The 18,380-nt window shown below is 27.1% G+C and overlaps 2 protein-coding genes across 4 annotated transcripts; both read left to right on the plus strand.

The window, feature by feature from the left end:
• Nucleotides 1-349: 349 nt before the first annotated feature.
• Nucleotides 350-2,958, plus strand: LOC412409 (mitochondrial import inner membrane translocase subunit TIM44). Its single transcript, XM_395866.7, has 7 exons — nt 350-507; nt 999-1,154; nt 1,224-1,469; nt 1,549-1,753; nt 1,829-1,977; nt 2,045-2,408; nt 2,481-2,958. The coding sequence occupies exons 1-7, from the start codon at nt 505-507 to the stop codon at nt 2,726-2,728; spliced, it is 1,371 nt and encodes a 456-aa protein (XP_395866.2). The 5' UTR covers nt 350-504; the 3' UTR covers nt 2,729-2,958.
• Nucleotides 2,959-4,314: 1,356 nt separating this feature from the next.
• LOC409099 (E3 ubiquitin-protein ligase hyd) lies at nt 4,315-18,368 on the plus strand. Of its 3 annotated transcripts, XM_026443821.1 has the most exons (37): nt 4,317-4,756; nt 6,040-6,240; nt 6,318-6,642; nt 6,722-6,930; nt 6,995-7,158; nt 7,241-7,440; nt 7,546-7,814; nt 7,886-8,040; nt 8,214-8,477; nt 8,576-8,689; nt 8,775-8,950; nt 9,038-9,155; nt 9,219-9,373; nt 9,453-9,738; nt 9,856-9,972; nt 10,052-10,225; nt 10,305-10,437; nt 10,513-10,974; nt 11,054-11,178; nt 11,262-11,500; nt 11,588-11,754; nt 11,828-12,159; nt 12,466-12,874; nt 13,017-13,365; nt 13,455-13,671; nt 13,756-13,794; nt 13,928-14,160; nt 14,240-14,743; nt 15,058-15,222; nt 15,350-15,706; nt 15,789-15,974; nt 16,060-16,182; nt 16,265-16,474; nt 16,562-16,920; nt 17,010-17,216; nt 17,308-17,686; nt 17,788-18,368. In XM_026443821.1, the coding sequence occupies exons 1-37, from the start codon at nt 4,695-4,697 to the stop codon at nt 17,995-17,997; spliced, it is 8,394 nt and encodes a 2,797-aa protein (XP_026299606.1). In that variant the 5' UTR covers nt 4,317-4,694; the 3' UTR covers nt 17,998-18,368. The 3 variants fall into 3 exon arrangements, with proteins under 3 accessions (XP_006566770.1, XP_026299606.1, XP_006566769.1); XM_006566707.3 differs by having other exon boundaries at nt 4,315-4,756; nt 10,052-10,219; nt 13,455-13,794; nt 17,788-17,997; XM_006566706.3 differs by having other exon boundaries at nt 4,695-4,756; nt 13,455-13,794.
• Nucleotides 18,369-18,380: the final 12 nt, after the last annotated feature.

Here is an 18,380-nt window from a genome sequence, read left to right on the forward strand (position 1 = left end):
GTTCAGTATATTTATTTATGCTTTCAAATGATAATTTTAATATCTATAAATATGATCTAATACATAGACTACAATATTTATAAAAGAATGTATCAAAAAAATTATTGGTTTTAATAATAAATATAATCAATAAAATTGATTTTATTATTTTTTTGTAATTAAATTGAAATTTTTGTAATTCTCGAATTCAAAATCAACAGAATGCAAACCAAGCACTTTGATTATTTGCAATCAATATTTCAAAATATGAAATACAAAGTTCCATCAAATATTGTATAATCAAAAATCTTTATTATAGATCCATTAAATTTTGTGTTTCTATCATTTTTTATTTCATGTATAATAATAAAACGAAATGGCGCTCAACCTTGCCAAGATTATCAAGTAAGAAGAGATCACAGATATGTTTATGATTTGTTTTAATTTTTGTTGATAGATGTCCTTCCTATTAGCCGCAACATATTTTATGAAGATTTTTGATGTTGCAGATAAATCGTTCGTAAAATGGTAAATAATTATAATTGCTAACTGAACCTTTATATTTTATTTATACGAAATCATGAAATAAATTTATATGTTCTTTTTCTTCTATATTAATATGAGTTCATAAATATTTTATTTATAAATTGATTGCATTTTTTTATCGCATATAGGTTATGTTCTTTCGACTTCTAACTTTCATACTTTTCATCTAATTGCATCATAAAATTTCAATTTCTCAAAATTAACCTATCACGATCAATGTTTCGAACTTCGTAAAAAAAATAATAATGAATTAATTAATTACATATGAAAAAATAGAATTTATATAAAATGATAATTATTATATGATAATAATTATGCAATTTTGTTATTTTTTTTTTATATTGTTATTTTGAATGAATATTTTTAAAATATTTAAAATATTTAAAATTATCATACAAAATATATTTTTTTTTTTATGTAAAAATTTATTTCTTACATATATTTAAAATATTAAAATATTTGTTTGTTTTTAGTTTCAGAACTTTTCTATCTGTAGAGCCAGCCTTATAGGTATATCAAGATCTACTCGATCTAAAAAAAAACTTCCCAGAGATGGCTCAACAATATGTATTTACAATGTTTTGTTACGATCACAATTATCTCAAATCACAAATATACAAGGTTTATCAGTGAGTTTCTTTTCAAAATGTTTTTAAAAAAAAATTATTAATTTGATTAATTATATTCTATCTTTTTAGATCAGATTCTATTCAAATCCAGCAAGGAGACCCAGTTTTTTTTCTCAATTTCTTGAGAATATCAAACAAGAAATGCAAAAAAATAAAGAGATGAAAGAATCTTTGAAAAAGTTTAGAGAAGAAGCAGAGAAATTAGAACAATCAGAAGCATTGAGATCTGCCAGACAAAAATTTCAAGCAGTTGAATCTGAAGCTACTAAAGGATCAGAGGCTTTGAAAGAGAAATTAGAATCCTTAAAGGAAAAGGTGCAAATGAAAAAAAGTATTTTATTATAATAATAAAATTTAAAAATATTGTACATATTAATTAAAAAATGATGTATAGGTACAAGAAGTTCTTGAAGAAGCAAGTAAAACTGAATTAGGTAAAAAAGCTGGTCAGTTAAGTGAGGAAATATCAAAATCTGCAAAAGGAGCAGCAGAGACAATATCTGAAAAAAGTCAGGCTTTAGGCAAAACAAGTGCATTTCAAACAATATCACAAACTGTAGAAGCTGTGCGAGAAGAATTAGATCATCAAGGAATGCATGGTAATTATAATTAGAGAATTTACGTATATATATAAATATACAGTAATATATTTTTTATTTGAATCAATATTGTAGGAAAAGTATATGTTCCACCTAAAAAATTAAGAAAAAGAAAAGATGTAATAGAATCAGTAGATAGCAAAGTTGTTCAACCAAATGCAGAGGCCACAGGTGTTGAATTACATAAAGATTCTAAATTTTATCAGTCATGGCAGAATTTTAAGGTATGTCATTTAATTTAAATTACATTTATAGAATTGTTGATGTTTATAATAATTATATTTTTTCAAGGATAAAAATCCATATGTGAATAAAGTATTAGAATGGAAAATCAAATACGAAGAATCGGATAATCCTGTAATTCGTGCTTCCAGATTATTGACAGAAAAAGTTACAGATATAGTCGGTGGACTATTTCAAAAAACAGATTTATCAGAAACACTAACAGAAATTTGTAAACTAGATCCTAACTTTGATAGAATACAATTTTTAAAATATTGTGAAACGGATATTATTCCAAATATTCTAGAAGCTATGGTTAGAGGAAATCTTGAAATTTTAAAAGATTGGTGTCATGAAGCTCCATATAAATTAATAGCACAACCATTAATACAAGTAGAAAAATTGGGATATCAGTTAGATAATAAAATTTTAGGTATATTTTATATTTTATATCAATATTTTACTTCATATAATTATTTCACGTAAATAAAACATTTAATTTCAGATATTAACAACGTAGATTTAATAATGGGCAAAGTAATGGAACAAGGACCAGTTTTAATAATTAGTTTTCAGTGCCAACAAATTATGTGTGTGAGAGATGCTAAAAAGAATGTTATTGAAGGAGATCCTGAAAAAGTAATGCGTGTTAATTATATTTGGGTATTGTGTCGTGATCCTACAGAACTTAATCCAAAAGCTGCATGGCGTTTACTTGATCTTAGTGTAACCAGTACTGAACAGTTTGTATAGTGTACAGTTTAGGTATGAATTTGATTGAAAATTTTAAAGAAATAGATGTGAATATGTGATTGAAAAATAAGTAAGAACTGTCACTTTCTTTTCTTTTTTTATGGTTTCTAATGCAGTATGTATTGAAAGAGAAGCCTGAATGATGGATATTAATTCTTATGATTTAAATGATTACTTTCAAATATACAAATTTAGTTCTGTAGCTTAAGCTATGGAAATGTTATAAATTTTATGTTGAATTTTGATTTATATATAAATTTATATAAGTATAAATATTATATAAATATAAAAGTAAATTATATTGTAGATATACTTATTAAAACACGATAGTTTATTATTATATTTTTCTAATATGTTCAAATAATACAATTATATTATTTATATAATTAAAATATAAATTAAAAATTTGTTATTTTTAGGATTATAAAATTATCCTTATATATCAAAAGATAATTATCAATATAAATTACTGTACAATCATATTTTATAATCATATATAAGTATATCATTTGAATTAATGTACGAAAAAATAAGCAAATTTTAGTAATTAATTTCTGTACATATTTAAAATATTGACATTGACATTAAAATGCTAAAGAATAGAGCCTAACAAAATATATATCGAATACCAAATATTTATTTTGCACGGATTATATAATATAAAAAATAATGTAAACATTTTATAAATCAACAAAGATTGTATATATTTTCATGTTCATATTGCATAAAAATGCATAATTTATTAGTACATTTATTATTTTTTAAAATATGTAATATATTTGTTTTTTTTTCCAAATACCAATAAGATTATGATTATAAGTATATTGTACAAATAAATTCAATGTGTAAAATTAAAAAAAAAGATTTTGAAAAAGAAATTAAAATTTTTTCATTTGGTCTTCTTTTCATATTTGTAATCAAATGGAAATTGCACAAAAAATGTTAAATCAAAAATATATCTTTATTCATAATTGATTCATTTAATATATATAATTAAATTTTTTAAAAATTTTATTATAAAATTTTATTGAGTCTAATTGAATATTAATGAAATTATTTAAAAATATTTCAAATTTTTTTTGTGCGGTTTAACAAAATATTTTTTTAATATAATTTCTTTATAATATCAACAGTTCACTTATATTTTTATTAAAAATTAGAAAATTAAAATATATTTATGTAACAAGTATATTTTTCTATATTTCCTTTTCTATAGTTTCTTTTTTCCTTTATATTATTCCCTTATATTATACATATGTATTAACATAAACATTTTTTTTTAAATATTAAAGATATTGAACTTATATATATATATATATATATGCAATATATTTATAATTTTATAATTATTAAAAAAATATAATTATTAAAATACAATTTAATTAAATATTGTATGTAACTGAAAAAAATATGAAACTACGAGTGCATATAAAGATATAGCTAAATATTAATTATTAACGCTAAATATATAAATATATAAACTAAAATATTTTTATGTTACATTAATTGAAAATGAATATAAATATATTTAATATTGAGAAAAATTCTTCGAATTATTTATATTAAAAAATCTAATAATGATAATACAATAATTTAGTTGCTATTAATTGAGAGCCGCCATGATATGTATATGTCTGCCTTTTGTATCACCAATGCAGTAACGTAATAGAAGCATCTGGACTATCGGTAGCAATTCCATAAAGACGGATGCACATTTTTGAAATATTTTGATTTATTCGTACTTTTTAATCATTTATGCGTATTGCCGAATCTGTATTAGTGAGATTTTTTAATGCATTTATGAATACGTAATAATATAGTTCGGTTCGCTTGCCTTCAAGAACACGTAACTGGTTGTTTCTTCAGAAACATGGCTGAATATCATTTCGATGGTGTGGTGAAATTGTGTGTACAGAATTATTAAAACGACATTTTGGTCTTAAATACGTTCACGTATTATAATAAAATGACATCGATACACTTTGTCGTACATCCGTTACCTGGAACAGATGATCAGTTAAATGATAGGTAAGGAAACATATCTGTTATCGGTTTTTCATTAATATATCTCTAGTATGTCTGCTTCTCTCCGTATTGAAAAGATCCGTTCATTGTTCATTTCTAAATATGCTTGCTCATATCAATTAGCATATATTTTCTATGCTCTTTCTTCGAATCTAAATTCTAAAACTTTCTAGCCTTTGCAATGACTAATAATTTAGCGGTATAACATATAACATTTAAAAGTTAAAGTTTTGTTGTCACATCATTATATTTCTATTAAATGATACATATGTACCAATCATTGTAAATAAAAAATACAAAAAATTGGAAATATTAATTTAACCATCTTTTTCAGTATTCAATCTAAAAGATTATATATATTCATATGTATAGTATGTATAAGAAATATGTATGATACATGTATGTATGTATATCTATCTATATATATATAATATAGATAGATATATATATATATATATATATATGGATGTATGTGCACGCGCGATATACATATATATGTATATATCTGTATAGATGCTAAAGTAATGTACATGAAAATATATTATATACACATATACATATCATATATATATATTTACATATATATCATATATATACATATATATACATATATATGTACAGATTCTAAAAAATCATTTTATTCTATTTTTAATATTGTATCTTTTTTTTATTGTATGATATATATATATATATATATATATTATTTGAAGAATCATTTTTATGTAATTTTATTTTATACCTTTTTTCTTTTCTTATTCCTTTCATTTGTTATTTATATAATATTTTTAATTTTTCATTATAAAATATTTCAATCTTCTTTGATATGTTTATATCTGAAATTAAATGATATATAATTATATCTAAGTAATGATAACATTTACCTAAATTTATAAAAATTTTATTTTATATATATATATATATATATATATATTTCTATTTATGTTGTTATATAAGTATTTTAGATATATATATATAATGTATATATATGTCTATATATTATATATATATATATATATGTATATAATCCAATGAAGAAAATTTATTTTTTAAATATTTGTTATAATATTTAATATACATATGTTACAATATAAAAATTATTTATATGAATATGTTCTTTATCTTATTTATATATGTGTATATTAAAAAATTTTCAAGCAAAAAATAAGAAAGATATTCTATTTGAAATTTAATTTTATTCAAAATATATGTTTTAAACTATGTATATATATATTATATATATATAATTAATTCAATAATATTTTTTTATGTATTTTAAATTTTTTCAGATTGAAGGAAGTGGCAGAAAAAATCAACAGATATGGATTTGTAACACTACCAGCATTTAGTGGATTGAAGGTTCCAGTAAAACATATTGTGGTTGGTCCAACACATATTGCCCTTCTTACAGAAGATCATAAAATTTGCAGAATTGCATTTACAGTATTGTCAGATAGATTGGATTTGAGCAAAAATGAGCCAAATAGAAAGTGAGTCATTTTTAATTTATTACAAATAATATTTATTATATTATGCAATTTCATACTTTATTTTTTTATTGTTCTAGCACAAATAAAAACCATGTTGATAACTCTAATTCAGCACCAAATGGCGGTACTGGAAGTAGTGGAAGTGGAAATAGAGCAGGAATGTCTAGATCACGTGCCAGAATTATGCGTGGTAGTTCTGCAATTCGTGGAGGTAGTAGTAGTGGAGGAAATAGCAGTGGAGGCAGAATAGGTCCTCCAGGTGTAATTATGGGCGGAGGAAGTGGTAGCAGTTCGCGTCCTATTGCATCTGTACCTGCTCCATTTGTACCGGAAGATCTTATTACTCAGGCTCAAGTGGTACTGCAAGGAAAAAGTCGTAATCTTATTATTAGAGAATTACAGGTTTGTTTGATTGATGTATTTTTCGTTATATTATTAAAATTTAAATTTAATTGGAATTTTATTAATATATTTTTTATAGCGTACAAATTTAGATGTAAATTTAGCAGTAAATAATTTACTGTCACGGGATGATGAAGAAGGTGACGATGCCGAAGATGCAGCAGATACTTATGTTCCAGAAGATCTAATTTCGTTATTAGATGGTGGATTTAGCAATGAACATTCTGTAATAATTGATGCAGATTCTATGTTTCCTGAAGATATGTTTGGATATACAGGAATGAGAAAGTAATGATTTTTTAATTGCTTTATTTAGAAGAAAAAAATATTTTTAATTTTTATATTTTTCTAGTCGGGGTAGTTCTTCCCGTAGAATAGGTAATGATAGAGAAGGTGAACGTACTTCTGAACGAGATCGAGATCGAGATAATTTTAGTAAATGGAGAGATCGTCAATATTGTGGTCCAAGACGTTGGCTGGAATCAGCACTTAAGGATTCTTGGGATAAAGATTCTGGTAAAATTAAAATTTTTTCTTTTTTCAATAAGTTTGTATTTTAATTGTTAATATTTTAATTTATATTCAAAAAATTATTTAGATAATAAAAAGAAAGAACTGGCTTCTCAGAGTCCATTATGGATATCAGAAGAATTAGAATGGTGGCATGAACGCAGTAGCGATCTTGCTCCTCGTTTTATACAAATTGCTTCACTTTATAGTGAATTAATTGCTGTTTCTGCTGGAGGACAATTGTATCAGTGGAAATGGTCAGAATCTGAACCATATAAACATCCAGAGGTGATTATTAAAATAATATATTAAAAAAATTTTATTTCAATATTTTATTTTGATATATTTTATATCAACAATGATTATAAAAAATAAAATTAACATTTATTATAGAATCCAAATATACATCATCCAAAAGCTCCATGGTTAGCGGTAACAACTGAAAAAATAGTTAATATATCTGCAACAGCTATTCGATGTTCCATTAGTACTGAATCTGGCAAAGTAGCTACTTGGCTTGATGAACTTGTAGGGCATGTCGCTTCTCGTCTTGAACATCCTGCTCAAACTTTCACAGAATTTACATTGGATAAAATTGTATCTCTTCATACATGTGCTCTATATACTGTTGCTAAACTCGAAAGTGGTGCATTATATTGGTGGTAAGATGAAAAATTATTCTTTTTAATTATTTTTATTTCAAAAAATTGTTAAATGTAATCTTATTATATAGGGGTGTATTACCTTTTGCACAACGTAAAAAATTATGGGAAAAATATAAGGCTAAATCACGAAAACATAGATCATCCACAGTATCATCAAACGATATTAGTTATGGTGCACATGTTTGTATGAAAAATAGTCCTATATATCATCCTGGAGCAATAGGTAATTTATTAAATATTATATTGTATTTAAAAAAAATCTTAAATCCAATATTGTATTTAAATTTTAATATAATTAAAAATATAATTAAAAAAAATTTTAAAAATTAAAAAAAATATAGTATTAAAGATGATACTTTATATATATATTTTTCTATAAATTGATGTATTTTCAAGGATTTACCATTGCTAATGGAATTCCAAAAGTAGGACAATTATTAGGAGCAGCTTGGAATTTGGATAGCACTTACAGATTTAAAATATTACCGGCTGGAACTCATTTATCTAGTGTTAATACAGAAAAACGGGAAACAAATGGAAACAATGGTAATATTAATAAGACAAATCATAAAGAAACTGCTGATCGACTTGACATGCCTCCACCACCTTCACCAGCTTCAAGTACATGTAGTGATACTGGTAGTATCACAACAAGTCATAGTAATATCACTTCTTTATTTATTTTAATTTATTACTTAAATTATTTACTTTAATTTATAATATACATATATTAATTTACATATTCATTAATTTTATAGAAAGACAAAAACGCGTTGCACCTCGAAATGAAGGAGAATCAGAACGAAAAGATGAAGAAGAATGGCAGTTAAAAGATGTTGTTTTTGTAGAAGATGTAAAAACAGTTCCTATTGGTATATTTTAATCATTAAAAAATGAATAAAATGTTATATAATTTATATTATATATTATATTAATTAATATCTTTTATATATGCAGGCAAAGTTATAAAAGTGGATGGTTGTTATGTTGCTGTAAAATTCTTTTCAAAAGATTCAAAAGAAAAAGAAATTAAAGAAAAAGATTTCAGTACATCAGATTTTAAAGATTTAACAACTGAAGAATTAATTAAATTGTTAGCTGATTGTAGATTGTTAAGGAAAGATGAAATACAGGTAAATTAAATATTGAAATTAAATTTTATCAAAGCGAATCATGATAAGAACAGTTATGTATAAAATTTATTATGATTATAAATTTAGGTAATAAAATCATCTATGAATCCAAGAGCTCCAGATTGTTTTCAACGAACTCCTAGAAGGGTGAATATCGTTGAAGGATCACATGATAGTATTTTAAGCATTGCTACTGATGGGCAAGGTAAAATTTAAAAAAATCATAGTTAATGAATAATTAATATCATTAATAATCGATTAATTATAGGAATTCATGCAATAGTGAAAAGTGGAAACAAATTAAGTTATGTTGTATATAATTTAAGTACAGGGAGATATGTACAAGATTGTTATATTCCATCGGATGTATCGTCATTCTTGGGTTTACAACCACAAAATATTAGCTTGACAAGCTCAGGAGAAGTATGTAATTTTCATTAAATAAAAATATATCTTATTTTTAATATAATAAGAATATAATTTATATATAATTTTATACTAGAACATCGAGTGTTCTATGATACTTAGAGATGGAAATAATACAATCTATCCATTAGCAAAAGATTGCGCTGATGCTATCCGTGATCCAAATTGGTTGGATTTAGTTCCAGTTCAATGTATTGGTGCTTCGACTATTCCTATACCAACTTGTTCCAATTCAACTAATATGAAAAATCAAGTTGCAGTTATTGCATTAGCGTTTGATAATCTCCTGTTAATGCCACGTATATTAAGGTGCGACTATGAAAGTATTAAACAGGTTTTTTGCAATTTAGAACAAGATCACAGTAAGTATAAGTATAGTTATTCTTTGATTTTATAAAAATATGGTATATGTATAAAATATATGATATATATTATTATATATATAATATATATGTATATATATATATATTATCTTTTAGAAAATAATACAACACAAATTCAATCAATATTAATGGAACGTTGTGATGGTAATCGTAATATTTTACATGCTTGCATTAGTATGTGTTCACCAACTTCAAACAAAGAAAATGATCAAGGTATTAAATACATTTTTTACATATGTAATTTACATAAATTATAGATTATTTATTCTTTATTTATTAATTTATTTATAAGGTATAGAACGTGAATTAGTTTCAAACACTGTTGATGGTCCATCTGCACCTATTGAAGAACCAATTCCAACTTTAAGTTGGCCACCAGAAGCATTTGATAATACATCAGGAGAAGAAGATAGTTTGCTTAGTATTGGTACTGCTAGTATATCTATGATGAATAAATCAGGTAAAAGTGTATTGAATACCTTTTTATTTTTTCTTATTTTTAATTTTTACAACATTAATATTAAATAAATATTTATATATTTTAGGTGTTGGAGTAACATCAAATAATACTTATATAATAGATTCTGTTGAAAGAAGAAATAATGCATTACTTATATTAAAATATATGTGCGAAAGTAGTGTTTTAGCACCACATCTGAAGGAGCTACTCACAGCAAAGTAATCACATAAAATATTAATAAATAATATACTTTTGCAATTTCGAGAAAAATATTCAAATATTTGTGTTAACAGAGATATCCAAGGCCAAACGCCATTAATGCTTGCTGTATCAGTTCGAGCATATCACGCAGCACTCATTTTATTAGACATTATTCAAAAAGTTGGAAGAGATCAGAAGGAATGTTCAGCTATGATACTTCCTGCGGATGCTAATCCAGATTTATCACCATTATTTGTTACTTGCTGCAATGATACTTGTAGTTTTACATGGACTGGAACTCAACACATCAATCAAGATATTTTTGAATGTAAAACTTGTGGTTTGATCGGATCTCTGTGTTGTTGCACAGAATGTGCTCGTGTCTGTCATAGGGGACATGATTGTAGAATAAAAATAACTTCTCCTACGGCTTATTGCGATTGTTGGGAAAAATGTAAATGTCGTGCACTCATCGCGGGTCACCAAGGTGCTCGTTATGAACTTCTTTGTCGGCTCGTAGTGAATACTGATCTAGTTACAAAAATAAATTCACGGTACATAAATGTGTAATAAATCGATAGAATTATTATAAAAGATCGAAATTAATCAATTATCTCTTTAATCTTTTTGTAGAGGAGAAAGTATTTTATTATTCTTGGTTCAGACCGTAGGAAGACAACTGATAGAGCAACGACAGTATCGTTCTGCATTACGACAACGTTCTACATCTGCGAGTCGTAAAGGACCTTCATCTGATGGTATTTAATTTTTTTAATCATTTAAATATATGAAGAATAATTACATAAAAAGAAGAAAATAATCACGTTTTAATCATAAAAAGGATTGGATACTTATGTACCAGATATGCCAGATCATGATTTAGAACCTCCTCGCTTTAATCGAAAAGCTTTAGAAAGATTATTGAATGATTGGCCAGCAGTACAATGCATGATTATGTCAGGAGTTTCTGTGAATGGAAATGAACAATTATTTGGAGATCAAGGACAATTATGTCGTCAAAGTGGCACTGCTCTTCTTGATAAATTTACTCATTCATTGTTATTTAAATGTAGTGCAGAGGTATAAAAAGATATAGATTTTATACTCTCATCATTGCAAGTAAATATATTACAAAAAATTTATAATATAACAAAAACTTATTTTTAGATGCTCGATACTCTTCTTACGACTTTAATACGAGAATTACAAAATGATACAATACCCGGACGACAAGAAGAAGCAAATAATGTTGCACGTCGATTTGTTCGATCTGTAGCTCGAATATTTGTGATTTTTACAATAGAAATGGCTCCAAATACAACAAAACGAAGAAGGTATGAAATAAATATTTCAAATTAAAGAATTTTTATTTTTTATATACTTTATATATTTTTAAACATATTTTAGTACAAGTCAAGCATTGCAACCTCTAATGAAATGTCGTAAAGTTTTCCAAGCATTAATTAAATTAGCTGTCGAAGAACTATGCGAGACTGCCGATTCACTAATAGCACCTGTAAGATTAGGTGTTGCTCGTCCGACGGCACCATTTACATTAACTAGTTCAGCAATGGAAGTGATCAATGGTTCTGAAGAATTATTTTCTATAGAACCATTGATACCTCATAGTGGTGTCAGCTCTCAAACTCTGGATGCAACTTTACAAACACAACAGGGAAACAATAATATAACCATCGCCAGAGATGTTTCTGCCATGGATGAGACAGAAGCTGGTGAAGGTATGTTCTATAAACTAACATAAACGAAAAATACAAATCGAGCTTTTAATATATAAAAAATTATTATAAAATTTCTATTAACATTTAATATTTAGAAAATAATTTTTTGTTCAGAAGGATTTATTATATTCATTATAAAGTAAATATTTTTTTCAAGACATTATTTTGAATTAAAATTATTTCATCAAATCTTGATTATAAAAAATCAAATTTTGAATTTAATTTTATTTTTATTTTATTTTTATTTTATTATAAAAATATTTTTTCATTATTTTTTATTATGTAATAATACTCATGTGTAAATAGAAGTTCCTATGGATGTGGATGGCGATATTAGCGAACATGAAGAATCTGGAGTTTCTGGAACTGTTGCTGGTCAGCCACTAGGTGAGATTGATAGTAATGGCGGAGGTGTAGGTGAAGAACAGGCGGGAGATGGTGAATCCGATACAGAACTTGATCTGTTGGCGGAAGCGGAAACAGAATCAGACTCTGATGATAATCACAGCAATCAAGATGCAGCATCCGCTCAACGCAGTGTACAAACTGGTGCTACAGCAGGATCTGATGGTGGAATGGGATCCATTTTATTGTTTCCGGAGGATGAATCTGGAGAGTCAAGTCAGCAAGAGGATGATGAAAGTGAAGCAGGAGAAACTGATGAACAAGATAACGAAGATTTTCAAATTGGAGATGATCAGTTGGAACGACGAAGGTATTTTTTTCTTTTCCAAAATTTTTTCCTTTTTTTTAATCACCGAGATGTATATGTATATATGCAGCATATATTAAGAGAATTTTATTTATATAATAATTTTTTCAACTATATTTATGAAAGTCATTATATCTTATTACAGTGGTTCATCTGGTCATTTACATCGTAATAATCTTGCTCCTGTTTCTATGCAATGGGCAATACGTAATCGCGATTCAAGTATGCGTACAGCTGGACTGCGGGTAACAGGTGGCAGTAATCTGGTTTTTATTGATTCTGCATCTTTAAGACGTACTACTGCAACATCTGCAGTTGCAGCTGCACAAGAACCTATAATTATGGGTACTAGTACGACTTGTTTGGCACGTGCATTTGGAATTGTTATTCGACAGATAGCAGATCTTTTAGTTATGATGCAAGATTATAAAACGCTAGCACCTTCTTTGCCACGATTAATGGAAATAACTTATCAAGATGCACTCAACTTACAGGTATGACACGCATTTTATAATATTTTAATAAAATAATTGAGATTAAATAAATTTATAGAATAGAATAAAAATGATTTAAATGATTGTAGATGTATCTTGAAGGACATTTAAAACCCACATGGGATTGGTTACTCACGGTAATGGATGCCACAGAAGCACAATTGAGATTTGGAGTATCTTTAACACGTAGTGCAGATCCTACACATCCAGAACATCCATTGAACAATGCTTCATCATTGTCAGGAGGAAATTTTTCTGGACTGTTAAATACAGCAGCTTTATCGTTAACATTACAATCTAATACAGGTCGGAATCAACGCAGTGGTATCGCTACGAGCTCCAATATCTCCACACCACAAGCTTCTACAAGACTCACCGTTGGTTTTGCAGGCGTTGGCGAACCTTCAAGAAACAGTAGAGAACGCGAAGGTATCATCTAGTATTTTTATATTTATATAAATATATATTTATATATTTCAGCAATCATTTGGATGCATTCCGATTATATTTTTATATTATATAAATAAGAATAAGAATAATGATTAAACATTAATATCTTTAGGTGGGGATGTATATTTGGCGAGGCGTGAATTTTTGTCCTATTGCCTATCCTTAATGCGTGCTCACAATGCCGAACATAGGGACAGTTTGCCGGTATTAGATGTTTCTGCTTTACGCCATGTAGCATATGTTTTCGATGCATTAGTATATTATATGCGTTCACTATCGGAACCAATATCATCACGAGGAGAAAGCCAAAAAGAACCATCAAATTATTCAAGTTGGAACGATCAGGTGTGTATTACATAATAATATATTTTCCTTAAAAATATATATTTAATACGAGTTACAAAAATATAATCATATATCACAGGATGAAAATGATAATGATGAAGGAGAAGAATATAGTTCTCCAGTTCCTACTGCTCTAGAGACAGATTCTGTCGATTATCCTGATTTACTTCAAGTTCCTATTTGCGGACCAGGAAGTAATAGTAGCAGTACACCAAAAGGAAGAAAGCATCCTTTTTTGCAACGATCAGATTCTACTTTATGTCTTGGCTGCCCTCCTCTTGATCCTTTTGACACTGTCATGAGTGAAGCTTTACCATTAGCTGACCAACCACATTTATTGCAACCCCATTCAAAGCGAGAAGATCTTTTCGGCATACCAAGACAACCAACAGCAAACGCAGGTCCTAATCAGAATCCTTTAGAAGGATTACCAACAAGACTTAGTCTATCTGCACGTGGTGCTGATAATCAGAACACTCCTACACCAACATTTAGCCAAATTATTCAAAGATCTGCTTTTGCGTCATCAGATGCAAGACGTAATTCTGTAACAATTGGAGATTCAACATCTGCTAAGCATACGGTAATATTTCCTTTACATAATATATAATATATATTTCCTAGGAAATTGTAATATATATAAAATTAAATTAAATTTATTTATTTATTAAATTAATTAAATTTATTCATTTTTTCCCTTTTTTTTGTATTGAAATTTTCGCATAAGAAATAGCAAATTTTATTTTAATTTAAATTTTATTATATTGTTTTAAAGAATTTTATTTTTATATTATTATTTTCATGATGATAATTTTTACATGTTCACTAAATCTTTTATGAGATACAATTATTTATGTTAAAAAAATGAAATATGTGGATTTATTTTCCATATTATAGGAAAAGGCAAAATCATTTAATCACACACTTGTCGCGGAGCAAATTGATCGAGCTCCAATTATAGTTTCTACCAATAATCAAAGCGATCAAGCAGGAAATACCAAATCTAATAAGGATATATGTAAAATAAATAGAAGTGTTATTGTTAGAGCTGGAACCGTTTCGGTAAATATATGTAATTTTAATATATAATTTGCAATAAAAAAAGAATTATAAATTATTACAAACTTATAAAAAAATATATAAGCTTTACTAATGTATTAAAATATAATATTTTATTTTAATTTTAAAGGAACCAAATTCAAATAAAACTAGTGCATCAGAAATGATGTCTACATCAAATGAAACAATTGAAAATACAACAGAAGAGATGGACACTTCTGGTTCGAATCAGGAAACATCTATATCCCATGAAACAGTTGAAACAAACCCAGTTTCATCTATTGGAACCAATATATCTCATAATATTTTATTGGGTCGTTGGAGTTTATCTCTTGATCTATTTGGACGAGTTTTCATGGAGGATGTTGGATTAGAAGCTGGTTCAGTTGTATCCGAATTAGGAGGTTTTCAAGTAAAAGAAGCGAAATTCCGAAGAGATATGGAAAAACTTCGGAATGCACAACAAAGAGATATTAATTTGTTAAAAGTAATTAATTGATATTTTAAATACACGAAATATATTGCAATATATATATATATATATAATATAAACAAATTTTTTGTTCAAGGTCGAACGAGACAGAACACAGTTATTAGTGCAAACAATGAAAGAATTAAATACACATTACAATTTATATAATAGGCGTGCTACTAATGCGCCGCCATTAGCAGTGCATCGTGTTAAAGTGACTTTCAAGGATGAACCTGGAGAAGGCACTGGAGTAACTAGAAGTTTTTATACTGCAATTGCAGAGGTTTGTTGTATCATAATAGAAATTACTTTGGTTTTTTATTTTAAAAATATAAATATATATATATATATATTTTTTTTTTTTAAAGGCATTGCTTGCAAATGAAAAACTGCCTAACCTGGAAGCTGCACAAGTGGGATCAAAATATACACAATATAATGTTCTTCGAAAGCTAAAAAGTAGAGATCGTGACCATGATTTAAGACGACAAGTAAATATAATAATACATATAAAAAAAGAAAAAAAATTAAAAAATGTTTTTTTTTTTGTTTATGGGAGCTATCTCATTACAGAATCCTCGATCTTCTGGAAAATGTCGAGAGACACGTAGAACATTATCATTTGAAGCTCGTGTTTTTCATCCATCCAGTTCTGTTGAAGGAACCAGTAATTCTGGAGCTGGTAGTTCCTCCTCCAATTCTCATCCATTACCTGTTAGTCATCCAAATAATGATCACTTGACTATGCATCAACTACAATTTGGAGACAGACTATATTCAAAAGTATTTAATAATAATAATAATAGTAATAACAACAATAATAATAGTAATAATTACCACATATTACCAGACTATTGTTACCTTTTACAGGTTTATGCATTGCAACCCGCATTAGCTGCTAAAATAACTGGTATGCTGTTAGAGCTGCCCCCTGCACAGCTGTTGATGTTACTAGCTTCAGAAGATGCTCTGCAGCAAAAAGTAGAGGAAGCATTTGAAATAATACGTAGTCATAGTCAGGAATCGGCAAAAGAAGCGTTGTTGGATCTCGATGTATTCAGTTTGATTGCACGTTGCGGAGCTAATAAGAAAAAAATTGAGAATAGTATCTTGGATGATACTGAAGATAATGCTCCTCTTTTTTATTCTCCGGGAAAAAGAGGTTTTTATACTCCGCGACAAGGAAAGGCCAGTTATGAACGATTGAACGCATTCAGAAATGTAGGCAGGTTGGTACAGAAATAATTAATCAAGTTATCATATTAATAATAAAAATAATTATAAACCATTAATTAATGAAATTAAATAAATTTTTCAGACTTATAGGATTATGTCTTTTACAAAACGAGTTATGTCCAATATTTTTAAATCGTCACGTGATCAAATATATTTTAGGAAGACCAATTCGTTTTCATGATCTTGCATTTTTTGATTCTGTAATTTATGAAAGCCTAAGACAACTTGTTATTGATTCCGAAACTAAGGATAGTAACAGTTTATTTTCTGCTCTTGATCTTACATTCAGGTAAATTCATGTTTTTGCTTTAAATCCTTTATTCTCTTTAATATTTTATATTTGATTTCTATGATATATAATATGCATTTCATTATTTTAGTATTGATTTATGTCCCGAAGAAGGAGGCGGATCGATTGAACTTATTTCTAATGGGCGTGATATAGAAGTAACTGCAAATAATGTCTATGATTATGTTCGAAAATATGCGGAAGTACGTATGATTAAGGTACAAGACAAAGCTTTGCATGCCATGAGAGAGGGAGTGTTCGATGTACTACCCGAAGGAGCACTCGATGGTTTAACATCTGAAGATTTGAGACTCCTCTTAAATGGAGTCGGTGACATTAATGTTTCTGTTTTGATATCATATACTTCCTTCAATGATGAATCAGGAGAACCTGCCGATAGATTAGCTAAATTTAAACGATGGTTATGGTCTATTGTTGAAAAAATGTCTCATTCAGAACGACAAGACTTGGTAAGAGGTTACAATTAGATGTCTATAATAATAAAAAAATTTTTCTCTTAAACAAATTGCTATACTTTTTAGAAATGATGCATTCTTTATTTCTTTTTTAGGTATATTTCTGGACAGGATCTCCAGCACTACCGGCAAGTGAAGATGGTTTTCAACCAATGCCGAGTGTGACATTACGACCAGCAGATGATCATTTACCAACTGCAAATACATGTATTTCCCGACTATATCTTCCATTGTACAGTTCTCGTCACATATTAAGACATAAACTACTACTTGCTATTCAAACAAAAAATTTCGGATTTGTATGAATATATAGATTCTATATATATAAATATATATATATATATAATTATATGTATACATAAGATATATATAATATAATGGATATTATATATACATTATGTATATTATATATACTATGTGACCATGTTTGTGCGTAATAGCTCTAAAAAGAAGTCACATTATCGATAATGATATAAGAAACGAAAAAGAAGTTGTATGTTGTTATTTTTTTCCTTCCTAAAAAAATTTATAACATTTATAAATTTGTAAGGTGTAATTATGAATTCTGATTTCTTTTATTGAACAAAAAGACGTGGTTTCCATCATAATAAGATTTTATATTAAAGTGTCATCTTTAGTCATTATAGTAATCGAATAAAAACATTCTTAAAAATTACAAAAGAAAATC

Source organism: Apis mellifera, linkage group LG11 (genome assembly GCF_003254395.2).
Source record: "Apis mellifera strain DH4 linkage group LG11, Amel_HAv3.1, whole genome shotgun sequence".
NCBI lineage: Eukaryota > Metazoa > Arthropoda > Insecta > Hymenoptera > Apidae > Apis > Apis mellifera.